Source organism: Stegodyphus dumicola, chromosome X2 (genome assembly GCF_044657685.1).
Source record: "Stegodyphus dumicola isolate Sdum_Otavi_A_Nest chromosome X2, ASM4465768v1".
NCBI lineage: Eukaryota > Metazoa > Arthropoda > Arachnida > Araneae > Eresidae > Stegodyphus > Stegodyphus dumicola.
This window is the reverse complement of record NC_140781.1, coordinates 54,646,384-54,663,381: the sequence shown is the minus strand read 5'-3', so window position 1 is coordinate 54,663,381 and position 16,998 is coordinate 54,646,384. Positions and strand designations below refer to the sequence as shown.

General features: G+C 32.3%; 1 protein-coding gene across 1 annotated transcript in view; it reads right to left on the bottom strand.

Moving 5' to 3' along the window:
• Positions 1-16,998, bottom strand: part of LOC118198440 (fasciclin-1-like) — a 233,288-nt gene that overhangs the window by 53,390 nt on the left and 162,900 nt on the right. Inside the window, exon 4 of the mRNA XM_085809854.1 lies at positions 3,233-3,417. Within this exon, the coding sequence (XP_085665980.1) occupies positions 3,233-3,417 (185 nt within the window). The remainder of the gene's footprint in view (positions 1-3,232; positions 3,418-16,998) is intronic.

Here is a 16,998-nt window from a genome sequence, read left to right as displayed (position 1 = left end):
GCCCGAAACGCCTCTGCATTTAGACATCGGCAGGGAGCCCGAACGCCTGCGTCCCTTTACTACCTGGTAATTTCCTCCAGAGCGTTAATGCATGTCTCATAGGTTTTGGAAGTTTTAAATGACATGCCAATCATTCCTCTGAAGCGACTAAAAGTAGCTCTCTTATTTGAATGCACCTTTTCTCTCCTTTGTTGAGCGTCAACATTTAACTATTGATGCTGGCAGTTGCAATCCTATCCTCAGGCGAAACTGCCCACAGTTGGTGATTCCCACAAGAGAAGCAATAGCTTCATTTAAATAGGTTATTGTGTTTCCTGTAGCATTCTATTTAGCATTAGGGAAGGAAATCCGTTCAAAAACAAATTCGAATATATGGGCGTTTCAGATGTTTGAGAGGAACATATTTTGGCCTGTACCTATGGGAAAGAGTTAAATTAGATTTTATTGTTTACAAAAACCCTTTCTACCGTTAGTGTTGAAACGTTTTTATATCATATTTTGAGAAAATTCGTTGCGGAAGGCATAATTATTTAACCTTCTGGTAACCAAATCTTTTAATTTTGGGGACGTATGAGACACGATGTTATTGAAAGGGTTAAATAAACCGTATAGCCGCATCTTTCGTACATCCTGCATATTTGACCATATTTATAAAAAAAATTACTTAACAATTAGCGCGAATTAGTAAAGCGACAAAAGACGTAGAGACAATATTTTTTCTTTTCACTAAAAGTGTACAGTATTAACGAATGAGAATCAAAATTACAGACATGATAAAGATATAGCTTGAAGTATTCTAAAACGGATACTTCCAGCTAGACATAATGTTGACAATGAACATAAAGCTGTGAATAAGGATTAACTGGCAAAACCTATTTTCTGTGAAAATTAAATTTGAAAAATCTTTTAAAATATGATAACAAACTGTAATCGGTGATAAGTTAGTAAATTTCACAAAAATTTTCATTTGTTTTGAAATTTACTAATCAGTAAAAGATTATTAATATGAATTATAAAACTGTTAATAGGTTTGATATTTTTATTACTAGACTAACTTCATTTACCCTTATCTAACAGCATTCTGTTCAATAAGTACATGCAATCCACCTAAAGTTTTGCAGCCATGATTTCAAGAATGTGCTAGTTGTGCTTTGCACAGGCATGCCACGGACTCTGATCATTTATATTAAGACGTCAAAAAGCACTCAGCTTAAGTAGTTATGTGATCCAAACGTCAGTATTAAATACAAACTGCTGCTAAAGCTCGTTTACATTTCTGTGCTTAAAGTTATAGTAATTAAGAATTACGTTTAATAACTTTTGAAAGGTGGACTAATGAATATAACCTTTATTAACATTTTGGTATGAAACAAACAAATTAAATCTTGTTTCCAGTTTCACACAAAGGGCCTTTTCTGAGTGTAATAATTCAATGTAAATTAAAAGATTAGTCTCTGGTACAAGTAATCAGAAAATTTATTATAAGAACAAAACTACTCTCCTTCTCGAGGGATATTTTTAATGAAACTGGTTAGTATTTTCCTTAGATGTAGCGAAAACCATAAAACATCCGTAGAAGTACTCGTATTCAACTTCTTCTCATGAGACTAGAATTCCCTCAACAATTATGTATATTAAAGGAGCTTTATTCACTCAGCTATTGTTGAGTAGCTGTTTTAAAATAACTTTTCTTTTTAAGGTTATGTAAATAAAAACAAAGGATAAGAACTTGCTCTTTTCTTGTACGCTTAATTTTACTTGAGAAGAAAATGTAGCTGTTTAATGCGTTATTTAATTGATAAATTACAAGTTAAATTAATAAATTAAATTTTCTCGAGTTTCAACTAAAAAGCTGTGACTTGAAAAAGAGCATTTTGGAATTGCTTCTCTAAAGCGGAAAGCCATTTTTCTATTGGTTCCATATTCGACAAGAGATTATATTTTTAAGGTTTTATTTGATCGAAATTATTGAACATATATTTATTATGAGAAAGGTATCTCATTAAAGTTGATATGAAATTTTTTTACGATTTTACTAAAATTTTAAACTTTTGCTTTTCTACCCTGCCCATTTCACCTTGCATTTCACTTGCTCATTACGTAATTTATAGTTAAGAATAATAGTGACTAAAAGAAAACTCATTATCATATTTCTGATTGATTGATTGTTTGAAAAATTTAATGACATTTATCAGTACTTCGATCTGCCTGGCTGACACCTTACAATCTTTATTCGAGTCCCTGCTGGTATACCTATCATTTTATCTAAAAGCTTAATGGTTTACAAATTAATTTTTCTTTAAAAGATAATGAACGAAAGCATCGCAAGAGGGAAATGTTACAGATAATACCATTTCCAGCATTACTGCAATATAAATTTTAGCGATAAGATTAATATTGCATTTTTAGGAAAAAAAGAAAACATTTTAAAATGTGCTTTTTTATTCCATTATTTAGATGTTAAAAATAGTAAAATACCCATATTTTCAGTTTTATTTGTGAATTGATTACAAACAGTTAAATAGCTTCATAAAAACATTGAAATACATAAATTGTTTTTAAGAGAAATATGAGAGATGAATGAAAAACACATCGACGTATTTGAACAATAATCATGCTTTTAACAAATTCTCAAAGAAACCTGACTGATTCTTTCACATTGTATAGTCATATGCATTTTCCGTAAACAAATATTTGAAAATAATAGAAGAACTGGAATCAAATTTATTTTTTGTTTAGTTTCGCTGGCATTCTCATTGTAAACAAATCGATTTAAATAAATATCGCAGTAATGCTACTTAAAATAATGTTATCTCTACGTACTCATCTTAAAAAATGCACTAAAAATACGCTTTTCCAGTTAATTTTCAGAGGATAATGTCATTCAAATTTCGATTTCTCAAGCAACTTGAGAGCAAAGAGCTGTATGTGCAACTAACTGATTATTGGCTTGGATTCTAAACTTTGAAATAAATGTTATTAAATTGTTAGAAATCGCAATTAAATCAGTTTACAGTAGTTTAATGAAGGTGTTAATCAATTGCACTTGAATTGAACTGTTTGTACATTTGAAATTATATTCTGTTAGTCAGACTTAGCAGTCCTATCTTCTTCTTCAGTTTAATCGTAATTAAAAACGAAATCAAATCTCTGAATATTCAAGTAGAACAAAGATTAATATACTTTTGTCACATGGTCCTATCCAAAATATATGTGATTTTGACCAACTTACTCAAGAGGTTCTTTAAGCCCATAGATACCAGGTTGTTTCAAGAGATCCAGAGCAGTAGGAGGCCGATTCGTGATAGGATGGTACGATTCAAGGAGCTCATCGATTACATATAGCAGCTGCGCCTTTCCTTCTGATCCTCGATGCTGTTCTTCTCTAATAATCTTTGCATTATTGACAAAGTACTCCTGGAAAAGAAAGACAAAATAATGAAAGCATTAATTCATGACTACATCAAAAATACTGTTCGAGACATGTTTAGATGCCAAAACTTTCGAACCATGTAAAATCGCTAATAAACTGTGACAAAAAAGGGAATTTTTTAAAGATTATAATCTTCACAAAAATTAAATTGTTTGTTCGCAGTTTATTCGCTTCAATAATAAACTGTTAGGTGCATTTAATTTGACATATAGATATAACGCTTTACTTAAAACTTATCTTGCCATTTCGTAAATTCACCAGTGTTTTCAAGAAATGTTATGCGAATGAAGATAGAGAGTTAAGCAATCAGAATATCTGGCTAAGTTATAATTTATTGCTAACCAACATCATGGTTGTTTCGCTACTGTTGCCCGGGGTGCTACTCTAAGTTGTTTAACTCAGTAGTGAGCTTTGCCTTTGAACTAAGTGAATGCATTCATGTTTAGCAACGCCTCTTTGAGGGAATACTGAATTTTATTCATTTATTGAGATGAAGGCAGAAGTTGGGTGGTATGACAGCCAGGTTTAATTTGCCCCTTCATATGGTAGAGTTTGATTTATTAATACTTTGTTTGTTTTAAATTGCATCCAAGTCGCAGTTTAAAATTGCAGCAAGTCGCAGCTTACCTTCTGTTAAGCTGTAACTGTTCTTTTAATGAATTCTGAATTTTGCTGATTTGAACTCCACGTTTGTGTTGCTTAGTTACAAATTTATCTTATATACCTGTTATGAATTTAAACTCTCAGTTCAGACATAGTAAAAGTTTAAACTTTCAGTTCGGACATAGTAAAACTTTAAGCTGAGATAGCAAGATAAACATGAAATTTAGGCTAGTAGGAGAATAAAGAGGCTGAAAGAAAAGTAGGATCTTCGTTAATCCAAATTTCTTCAGACAAAGTTACATTTTATTTAAACAATATCGAGTTTAAAAAAATCAGCAACAGTAATAAGCCTTAGTCAAAAGCGAAGTAAGAGCTACACTAAGAATGTACAATTCAAATACTTTATAAGGCATATAATGCCATATTCAGGATTGAAAAATAAACACTAAAAAGAGTTGGGCAGCAAAAATTAAAATTCGATGGCTTGGGTTTAGAAATAAGGAATTTTTATTTCTTGGTTTAAAAATTTTTGTTTTTAGCTTCTTAATTTAAATTTGGGATTCATGAATTTAAGCAATATTTTGGATATTTTGCAATTCGCAAGTTAATTTACCTACGAGATTTACACTCAAATAAAAATTTTCCGGGTTTAAAATTTTAATTGTAATTCTAATTATTTAGCTAATTTTAAACAGTAGTGAATACTGAAATTTTTTCATTTCCTTCTTGTAATAGTCGCATTATTAATATCACGTGTTATGATTTTATCAGTTCTAAGAGTGAATCAATTAGAAACAGTTACATTCAGTAGAAATTTTTCTCAATTCAGTGGAAAAGCCTATATCACTAGCTTTTGTCATTGTAACTAATACTAGAGTGCAAGCAACTGGGCGCCGCTTTTCGTAGATTTGCGTCTCAAAGACAATTTTTTTTTGTACATTAGGAGACATTAGGATTTTTTACGCTCAGAGACGGGAAGAAATGAGCAATGCCCTTGCCGAGACTTAAACCTCGGACCTCTCGAATACGCGCCGAGTGTGCTGACCATTACACCACGAAGGCGTGCTAAGAAGGCGGGAGAAATACCTTATAACTCATTATAACCATACACAATATAGTGGAAGAACAGCCCACTTTAGACTTTTACATAACTTTGTTATCAGTTATATGTAGTGTGTGTGATATTCGTATTTTCCCGAAAAAAATACATCAGCAAGCTCGAAATATGTCTCAGTTTAGACGGTTCCACATTTTTATCTGTTGTTAGATCGCAGGCAAACGGGTTGGTTACTTGGTTAGTTTTCCCATGTTTTTAATTTGAATACCAGCGAGGTTCCCGCAGAATGTCCTCTGCGAAAGCATCCCTTTCCTTAGGCAGATAATTCTCCCCTGCACTTTGATATATTCAAATAGCCTAACCTAACCTAACGCCAACTTATGCTGTCGAATAAACCGGAAATATGTCTTTTAGTTTTTAAAGCCTGTCTCGTTTTGTTCGTAAAACGACACAAAACGCGTTACATTTGTATGCAAACTTTTCTAATCAAACTAACGATAATAAATCAGATATTGAAAGCTTAATACAGCATTTAGCTATATAGTATGTAAGTTTATAAATTAAAATAAGATTTTTACCTTAGATATATTTATTCTATCTCTCCAGCATGATGTACATTAATTACAGTGAAAGAAGTTTTGGGCACAACCTTCGAGAAATCTTTCTCATTAATTCAGCGCATTGAGCACTTTAAATGTGAAATAAAAATTATGTTGTACTTTCGTATTTTAAGATAATTTGGTGAAAATACGCATCTTTTTTTTATCGAACCCATTATCTTTTGAGGAAAAGATGGTTCAGTATGAAATCATATAACAATTAAATACCTTCTGTTCAACTAATGACTAAATCTTTCGTATTTTAACCGAGGGCAGAGATTATAAACATTTTATTGGGTTTTTAAAACACTGTATACATGAAATAATGAATGATACAATAAAATAAACATTAACTATAAAATGTTGTATCTTAATAGTAAAATCTATATAATAACTTCATTGAGGATCTCCTACAGTACTGGATTTTGGGATGCACTGAAGATGATTTTACGCTGTTCAGTATACCCTTCGCTGTCTCCAGACCTCACAAATTGTACAAATTGTGATTCTTTTCGTTGGAATATGTTAAAGATTCTATTTACATAGCCCCCAAAATTTAATTCACCGACAAATCTCACTGCCAGTGCACTTACGACCATTAGCAGCGGCAGTGTGAATCGAACTACAATACAGCATAGACGTGTGTCATGTTACCATAGAAAAGCCACATTAAAAATTTGTGATGATATGAATAAACTTTTGGGTACTTAACGTTTATTTTCACGTATCATTCATTGTTCCATGTACAATACTTTTTTGAAACACATGGTTTCAAAACACAATGATTTATTTATAATCACTTAGCATTTCACTAATAATGCATACCTGCATTAAAGAAGCTATAAGGGCAAACAGAAGTCGATAGCCAGATAATACACTCTGTCTATACACAATGCCAAACAAGTCCTCGTTTCGATGCGAAATCGTTTCGATGCGAAATTGTAGTTCGATTCACACAGAGTTAACAATGTATTAGGATATGTTCGGTGCAAGAAATATATTTATAAATTGATGGGAACCTTTACTGTAAACAATGAATAAATTACCATGAAAAAAAAATAACTACAAGCGCAAAAAATTTGTTTAGTGCGGGCCAATTTGCTTTAAATCTAGTAACTAAGAGCCTTGACACAAACCAAATCTTGAACTGTGTGACTATAAAACGCAACAGCATGCCCGCACAGACAGTGAATTAATGCATTACGACATACCGTCAGTTTGCACAGAGGCTTCCAATTAAATGCTGCAAGTGCTTTAATCGTTTTAGGCCCTTACAGTTTCTGGCGTAATCAAAGGGTAATCAATCGTTTCCTACTTGACATGATACAAACTCATCACAGGGTCTTTCAATTTCCGGTATTCCTGGAATTTAATCATACATCTCGGAAACAGGAGGCAGAGTTTTGTTACACTTTAACCTACAGTTGAATTTCAATAAGCGACACGAATTAACTTTGAAGTGTCACCAATGTAACCTATCTCTTATCTAAAAGCAAAATGAGATTGATGGTATGCAATATTGATGACACCTGAGGTTATAAAAAACTTTTCGTTTCTACTTCTGAATGAAAGAATAAGGAAATGAAGAACATACCAAAAGACATTAGTAGTAAATGGGAAATGCATTTTACTTCCATTTTAATAAATTATTTTCGACGTTTTCTGCTGTTTCAATCTAAAATACCTATAGTGAGTTTACAGAGAGCTACTGTTATAATCTGTGACTATTTTGCAAGTTAGAAAGCTCATATTCTTTAAGGTTAATTTAAAATTATTTCAGCCCATTTAACGTATTTAGTTACAGGATTTAATACCGTATCACTGTAAAGTCTAAATCTTACTCAACGTTCTCTAGCAGTACTTGGCTATCTGACAAAATATGGTAAATCCAAATCAAAACTTGATTCTAAAAACAAACTAAACATATATTTATATATCACTCGAGCTGCAACAGCTGAATGAATTGAAGTTAACTGCAAACTTTGCACGAAATTATATCCAAATAATTAGTAATTTTTAAATCTATTTTAACTCTGAAGGGTATCGTCAATTCAGAACCCCTTACTTCGGGGTTTTTTGTAACTAAAATTTAATTAAACTTTATTTACCAATATTAAATAGCTTCAAAAAACTAAAACAGTTGCACACATGTTATCGATCCCATATTTAATGTCGATAATACTTTAAATATGTGAGTAACAACAAAAGTCATGTTATTTCTCAGTTAGAAACATATAATATAAGAGATCGATATCAACATGCTTCTGTAATCCTTCTCTTCTTTTTAATCAGTATCTTATTTACACAGTTATTTTGCTATTAGAAACGTAGCACAGTCTCGCAAAGTAAGAAAAGTTTTATTCACTTCAGATAAGTCAGACACAGAAATCTCGAGATCCACATTTTAAATAACAAGAAGAATTGTGAAAATATTCATGAGCAATTGAAGCTTGGTGAACAAGCACAAGATTCTACGAAGTGAATAGAACATCTATGTACTGCTTCACGTTACACTGAGAAATACCTCTTTCAGCTTAAACTCTTTTTTTAGGGTCAAATTAAAATATCGAATATAACAAAAGCTTGCTCTGAATCATCTCTCTTTGCTGTACGCGAGCAGGGCATTTGCATATGAATTGCTCTAAAACTCAAACCATAACTGAACCCGAACCACTTAGATTATACTGAAGACAAAATTTGAAATATCTTTTCAAATTCGATGAGGGAGGGGTGCAAAACATTTCTTTTTAGCTGTCCCATTCTTCAGCATCATTTTTCTTTTCTAAAGTTGAAACAGGAATTGCTTAGTTTCACTTTTACTTCTTCTGCTTTGTAATTCAATTTTGTATGATCTGAGTGAGTAATAATAGAAACTATTAAATGTTTTACCGCTTGAATGAATAGTAATAGAAACACTGCTATTTTCTATTAAGCATAAAAGAACAGGAACACAATTTATTTTTCGATTTAAGAAATGAGTTCCATAGGTATCAGTTTAAGTAGAAGAAAGTTTCATATCCATTCGGTCTAAATCAATTATTTGCACCTATACAACATTGCCATGAAAAAAGCAACACACTTTCAATTATAATTCATTTACCTCCTTAAAAACGTCGTAAATTTTATTTTAAAGGATGTCAGATCATGACAACGTAATAAAAATTTTCAAATGCCTATTCTAACAGAGCTTTCAAGACAGTCTATAAGAATACGTTCTGCTAATTTTGATATTTTGGGGCTGTGATTCATGAATAAAGCACACTGGAACACTCTCGCTTCAGACGTTGCTTCATATAACAGTAAAGTTAATTTTCACTGTCTTGAAATGATCATGAGGAAGTTAGTTAAATATTAGTTCAAAACAAATCTTTCGAAGAAAGTAACCACGTTAGATTTGAATTAGAAGTGGTAGCCGAAAAAAGAGGTGACGAAAAACTACGATCATATTTCATCAACTTGTTACAGCAAAATACCAGATTTCTATGTGCTTTGAAGAAATAAATGCCTTGCAAAAGAACTTTCTATGGAAAGCTTACTTGTTAATGGAAAGCTTGCTTCCTAAATAGCTATGAGGAAAATAGGAAAACATAGCCATCCACAGCCAGAAGTCAAAAGAAGAACAAAATCACACATGGTCCTCTCTTTTTTAAACATTCGATGAATGACTATATAAAAAAGGGGGAAAGCAGGAAAGCAAATTCCAAGTGTTAAATACTCGAGCAAAAAATATGAGACTTGGATTATTTCCTAATTCAACATTTATAAGGTATTTCTCCCGCTTTCCAGCGTGCCTTCGTGGTGTAGTGGTTCTGCACACTGGGCCGGTATCCAGAGGTCCGTGGTTCGATTCCCGGCGAAGGCGGTTGCATATATTTCATCTTTTCTGCTTCCAATTAACCTAATGACTCTACAGTGGCGCCCGAACTAAAAGGGTTGTGGATGATGATTCTCCACACCCATGATTTGGCGACTAGGTCCCCTAAAACCCTAGTTGCTCTTTAAGAAGGGGAGTATATAAGGTATTTCTCCCGCTTTCTAGTGTGCCTTCGTGGTGTAATGGTATCACGCTGGGCCGGTACTCCTGAGGTCCATGGTTCGATTCCCGGGGAAGGCGATTGCTAATTTTCATCTTGTCTGCTTTCAAAAAATATCCTAATGTCTCTACACATTTTACAAAAGACCTTAGATTAAGAAAAATACTATTTAAAATAAATGAAAAAAAAAAAAAAAACACTTCTTATGCGCATGTGTCAAAACACAAACTAAAGAAAAATGGTATATTCTTTTGAATACTTTAATATTCTTTTGAATTCTTTTCAATACTTTTAATATTATACTTTGAAAATTTCAGGCTTTTAAATCAAGAGTGCTGCTTGTGCTTTTAAATATGTGCAAAAAAAAACAACGTTATATTGTTTATATGTAAATCTGTTTACCTCTTTAGAAATAATTTCAAAATTAGAAATTAATTAATAGTAATAATTTAAACTTCAGGCTACGTCAGTACCACTCCTCCACTAAAGCAGTTCTTAAAAAAGATTTTCCATGGAGGACGATGTCTTGCAATAGCTACTTCTAGCGCTTCAAGGACTGACTGTATTTCCATAAATGATTGTCTTTTATTTTCTCGAATGCATTCACTTCTCTAGCTCTGGTGGATGAGTATTGCTATCCATATAGACAAAATTCCAAACGACTGTACTTTTGATAAGCCTTATTCAGAATTCAGATGATGTTTAGCAGTATCCGCGCCTTTTACAAGCGCAGAAGTAAATTTTATTTAATATAACGTAACTCTTGTTTCATTATACTATGATCAGATTTCCTGACACTAATGGAAAAGTTTCAAGGTACTGTTTCTTTCCACACATAAAAAGATCGAGAACTGGCGTTTAAATTGAATATAGCTTTGTAACTAAATGTTCTACAAATGTTCTACCGTAAATGTTCTACCGTCGTTGTTGCCAAATCTTAATAATCTTTCCTCCAGTTCAAATCTGATATCGTATTTGAGGTATAAAATTCGTAAGCTAGTTTGTATGAAAATCTTTACCGTGAACTCATGTGCACACATGTCTTTTCGATATGGAGTTCCTGGTGTCAGCATCAGTAGAGGAAAATTTCGAATTTGTAGAGGAGCATCCCTTGTAGTTATTGCCAAGCTTCTCGAAAGATTGTAATGCGAAAGTGTAAACATATATTTTGCAATACTTAAGCGGAAATGTGAGAGAAAGCTGGGGACTTGACCGATCACGAAGAATACAGATATCTCGGCAATGGTGAGTCTGCAGTTGCGAGTTGGGGTAAAACTCGATCCTGGGAAACTGATGTCGCACCAATAAAGTCCCTCAGGACCTGATGGGTAATGTTTTTTTCGAATTGTTTAGTGCGCCGGAACGATGCTTAGTGACAAGCTGATAAGCTGTAGTGTCCTCGCAGTTACACTTTTTCCTTTTCTAAAACGGTTACACCTTTAAATTCCTTTCAGAAACAATTTGAAGCTATTATAGAAACAATCAAGCATTTTGCCAGCCTAACCGCCACACTAACCGCCTTGCCACTAAATAGCAGGGAGCACTTGAAAGGGTTTCATTAAATAACATTTTTGGACTATAAATCCAGTTATCTATCTATTGCAATGAAATCACACTTACAAATTCCGAAAGAACTCTAGAATATTCATGATACGTGCAGGATATAATATTCAAAATTTGCACGTCTAGAAAACGTTGACTCAATATTTTCAATCATACTTAGAAACGCTGTAACCCTTCCTCTTCGGAAAAAAAAACTCCACCCTTTTTTGATATTTTGAGATTATTCTTAAATTTACACTTGTTGACACAATTTTGAATACCTGTTAGCTTATTTAAATGATTTTTGTTTGTACTGATTTTTGTCAGTCAGTTTTAAATGTACATTCTGGTATTTACTCGCAGTTACGTGGCTTGCAAATATTTCCAAAATAGCTAAGAAATGTATCTTGAGAAACAAATATAAGAAAAAAAAAGGTGGAGAATATTTTATTAGCAAAGTAAAAAAGCTTTTACTTAAAGAGATAAAGTACTTTTCTGCAGTAATTAGAAGCATATGCTAAATTTATAATTAAATTAATTATTCTAATGCTAAATTTATAGCACAAAAGTCAGAGCTCAAGATTTTGATCTCGCCTTGCAATTGAATACTTATCATCCAACTAAAAAAATATGAAAACGTAAAATAGAAAATTCATTCAACACTGAAAAGACAAAGAGGTTTTCAAATTAAAAACGCCGAAGCGCTCGCAATAAGAAGTTTCAATTAAAGTTCATTTTAAAAGCGTGTCTAGAAAAACATAAGAAGATCAGTAGAAATAATCCCTTTTTAATGAACTCGTTTCACACCAGGGAGTCCTCAACAAAAAAAAGATTCAAATGTCATTGTCTTCGTTACTATTTAATGAAAAGATACTCGAATCAGTGTAGGATTAATTACCTTTATTAAACGATCTCATTAAATTTAAACTGCATTTATTCGAAAACAATTCTGGAAAAAAATTCCACTTTTTTTTTGGTGAAGAACATCTCTATTATGACATCATAAGAAAAAATAAATTCTATTGCTTTGTAAATTAATTCCCTATCCTTGGGTACATGTTTACTACCTTTTAAAAATACTACTAATTTGTCAATATCAGCTTCATTTTGGAAATTTGTCAATATCAGCTAAGTGCCGTAGATGCTAGAGTATGTCCCCGTGGACAACTATTATATGAAGTAAAACTCTGCACATTAATTAAGTAATATTTTTATCTTATTATTTTTTTCTTTTCTTCGGTAGTGCATAGGAAGAAGAAATTAGTTTGAATGAAAAACATTTTTCACTAAAGGAATCGATGAAAAATTTTAGGAGGTTCTAAAATAAACATTCAAGATTTTGTAAGCCACTGGTAGCTGTCCTAGTCAAGCTTCATTAATAATTTTGGTTGAAAAATAGAGCATAAATGTACCAGCCGTTAAACGGGGATAAACCGTTTGATGACTTTGCATAGAAAACGCTCAGGAAAAAATTTTTCCATTTCAGCAAACATCATATTTTTCTTATGATGTTTGTAACTTAAGGCAAAGAAAGCAAAGATTATCGGTCTAAACCAGGCATGCCAAACTCAGTACCTCAAGTGGGCCAAACGCTGCGTTACAAACTTTCATATTAAATGATGTTGTGAGTGTAAAAGTGAGTAAACATAATAACATCTTAACTAATATTATAGTTTTTTTTAAATAATATAAAGTACATAAAGAACGGTTAATAATACGGAGATTTGATTGCATGCCTATTGTCTCTCTTTCAACATCTGTCATCTTTATCCTACAACCAGTTTTGAAAACAACGCTGCGATCAGCAGCAATTTTCAGAACAGAAGTCTGATAAGTGTATGATAAACTGAATCTTGCTGGGGACTTGTTTCTACTCAAGGTGAAAGCAGCCACAGAAAAATTAGCCAAAAGCCGTAAGTTTTACATATCTGGTCTAGAGGGACAGATGTCATCGTGTAAGTCCTTCAGAGGAAAAATATCTCTTACTCATGAAAAATGTGCTTGAATCATCCGTATGTTTTTTGCTAAATTTATGATTAATGAAAGCAGGTCAGGATGAAAGAAAACAGAACAAGGGCGTCGTCTCAGAGCATGCGATGCAGGCCTATAAATTTTAATAGCAAAAAAAGGCATTATTATTTTTAAATCGAACATTAAAATCCTTATTAATTACATTGAATACACAGCTTTGCAATGAATCATTCATTTTATTTAGAATCAGAAATTTAAGACAAAATGTGTGTGCGTGTGATTACGGCAAAGCCTCGAGGGTTATCTGCCTAAGGATAGGAATGCCTTCGTGGAGGACCTTTCTAAAGGAAACTGCCTCGTATACACGTTAGACATGGGAAAAACTACGAAAACGCCCATGCAGCCAGCCCGTTCGCGGGATTCGATCCTCGGACCGAACTACCAGTATTCAGCGACTTTACCGCTCGGCCGCTTGTGGGCCCTTAAAAAAAATGAACTGCGTGCTGTTGTGGCTTCTGTCATTTGGCCACTGCATGCTGTGTGAATATCAGCATCATTAGACAAGTGCTATTATTTTACAAGGACAAAAAGAAAATCTTTTCCCATTTCTTCCTCCCGCAACTTCAAATAGTATTCTCATTTTCCTTACATACATGCGGTACTTTTGTCGCAATCAGATGGAGGAAATGAATGTTCTTTGTTTAGTACTGAATTTGACGCAGTTATTAGGTTTTTAATATTATTATTATGCAAAGGCGAGTATTTTGCTCAACTTTTTTAACTTACTTTAAAGTTAGATTTTTTTTATTTCTAGGATTCTGTTAAAGTTTCGTATGATAATGCAGCGGTCTCAAACCGGCGGCCCGCGAACCGTGTGCGGCTCCCGAAGCAATTTTATGTGGCCCACCAATGCATTTCTTTTAATCATGATTATTATGGATCTTATTATTAATTAGCATTATTATAAATTTCAGTAGTTTTAATAGCTGAAAATTCATAAACCCACAAAAAGAACCAAACTGCCGATGAGTATTTACAATTTGTTATGAAAATGCTTTCTATTGATTTTCCTTCACAATTACCCGCTTTATGAAAATGGGAAGGTCATAAGGGATTGTAGCTAACAGGTATAAAAAGAAACAAAGAAGTTTATAATTATATACAAACAAATATTATTTTTCTGTACAAGTTTTATCGTTTATTCTCATTTCAAGATTGGAAGGTTTGTATATATGTAAATAGTATAAAGTATAAAAAATATTAATATTCTTTTTCTGGCTTCTAAGCTTTTTTTTTTTTTTTTTTTTTCGTAAGTCGCAATTACAGTTCGTTTTGCGTGAAGATTTTTAACTCTATCTTTTTTCTATTTCATGACTTTTATCCAGAACTTTAACAATAATTTGCTTACCTATTCGATTTAATAGGTAGTCACACTTTCTAGCCATGCCATAATTAATAATTTTGACTAACCTAATTAATGCTTTTCTCATAAACCTGGCAACAACAAACAAAACACCTGCCCTTGGGACAGAGAATAAATACAACGTTCATTGCACTTACTAGAATGATGTACAGAGTAAGTTTTTGGTTTTTAAAATTATTATAGCCTAATTCATGTTTTTGCATTTAAATAAGGTTTCTCATTCCAAATAATTTAAATTAATTTAATCGTGTAGGGGAATTCTTGATATGCCTATGAGTATGCTAAATTTTGGGAATTAAATATTTGCATTTAATTTCATTTCTACTTTCGATTTGCATATGCGTAGCAAGGGAAAAACACGATGTTTGGACGATTGCAAGGAATGCGAAATAAGCTAATTCCCCATGAAGAGTCGGTATTATTTCAGTCGTTTCATTATTTCATTTCTAAATAATTTTCTTTATATGGCTTTAATTATCATTAACAAATTTTTATCACAATTTTATGCATATCCACTACTATTGGCTATTGCTAGGAAAGCAATGTTTCCATACCGATTTAACTTTTAATGTTTAATACTTATAAAAAAAATTCTAAACCTTTTAAAATTTAAGACATTTTTTGATATTATTTAAAAATTACGAATATGTAAATTGGAATTTATTTAGACTTAAAATTATAATTCTTTTACTTTCTTAGCTCTCTTAATTTAATTTGAAATATAAGAATTTTAATACAAGTATTCCCCTTTAATTATAATTATGTTTAATTAAATCATTGCAGCCTCAGCGCAGGATTCTTAATAGGCGTTCCTTATATTTAATTATTTGTTAATATATACTATGTCTGGTATGGCCTTTTGCAACGAAAAACGGAGGTGCATATCTGCAGTCCCATACACGAAATTTCAACGTTTCACTACTACTTGTTTTTGAGTTATAAGAGATACATTCGAACGACGTACATACAAACATCACGAATAAAATCTCTTCCGAATCCATCTTAAATCCAATTTACAACTCGCTTTGGGGAAAAAAGTCCTTTATTCTGTCCGTAGGTACAAATGACACGCAAAAACATCGTTCACAGAGAACACACACATACACACACACACACACACACACACAAAAAAAAAAAAAAAAAAAAAAAAAATGGAATTTTTCATTGAAATATGATACGAAAAATTTTTAGCGATTCAGTACTTTCTTTTTAGAGACATTAGGATTTTTCGGAGTAGGAAACATGAAAATTGAACAATGTCCCTCGCCGAAACTCGAACCTCGAATGCCGTCTCGAAAACGTCTCGAATGCCGAGTGTACTGACCATTACACCACGAAGACCTGCTAAGAAGGCGGGAGAAATACCTTATACCTTTACTTCGTAGAAGCAAGTAAAATTACTTAAAAGTGATAAAACACAAAGAGAAAGTGCTTATGCAAGTCAAAACACGAGGCATATTCAAACTGTACTTAATAAATTAAATAATACGTAATAAATATGTAAACTCTATGTACTAAATAATATTGTACATAAATTTATACCATCTATAAATATCAACAGCATTCGTATCATAATAAGGGAAATTTATAGGATTGGCGTAAGTGACTTTCTAATATCAGGCTCAGCTGTGCCACTATTCAAAATTTATTAATAATTAGTATAAAATTTTACCAAAAATTAATAGTATTCATTTGTAAAATACACTTGGAAATATATTATAGTGAGATCTGCATAAATGAACCCAAACTGAATTCTGATGTAAACAGTCTGCAAACTTTACCTGAAAAATTTCCCTTTCAGACTTTAAATCTGAGAAATTTAAAATTTATCGTACGCATTTAATTATTTTTAATATTATAAAATGTTTAATAACATATTAATATGCAAATACTATATATTCAACTTCTAAAAACATGTAATTCTAATCTTTATTTAATAATGTAATTTTCGAAATATTTGGAGTTCAGAAGCATGCTTTTGATGGATGTTGAGGATACATCCCTGAAACAGGATACTTGTTTGTGTAAAGACTGTATATCTTGACAATTTTAACTCCCCACGGAAGGCCAAGCTAAATTCTGGTCTTCCTCAGATCGTATGCGAAGCTCGTATAAAGGATTTACAGCAATGGAGAAAGAGAAACAACAAGTATCTGAAGTTCGGAATGTCAATTGTTTGAAGGGCATTTGAAGAACCGCCCTAATGACTGCTACTTTTGTGTTGTCAACATCAATAACCTCAATCGAAATAGTGAAAGAAAAGGGGGATGTGTTATGACCTAGATTTAGCAGGATAAATTCTTTCACACTAGTACGTAGTCCATCCTTTTTAGCCT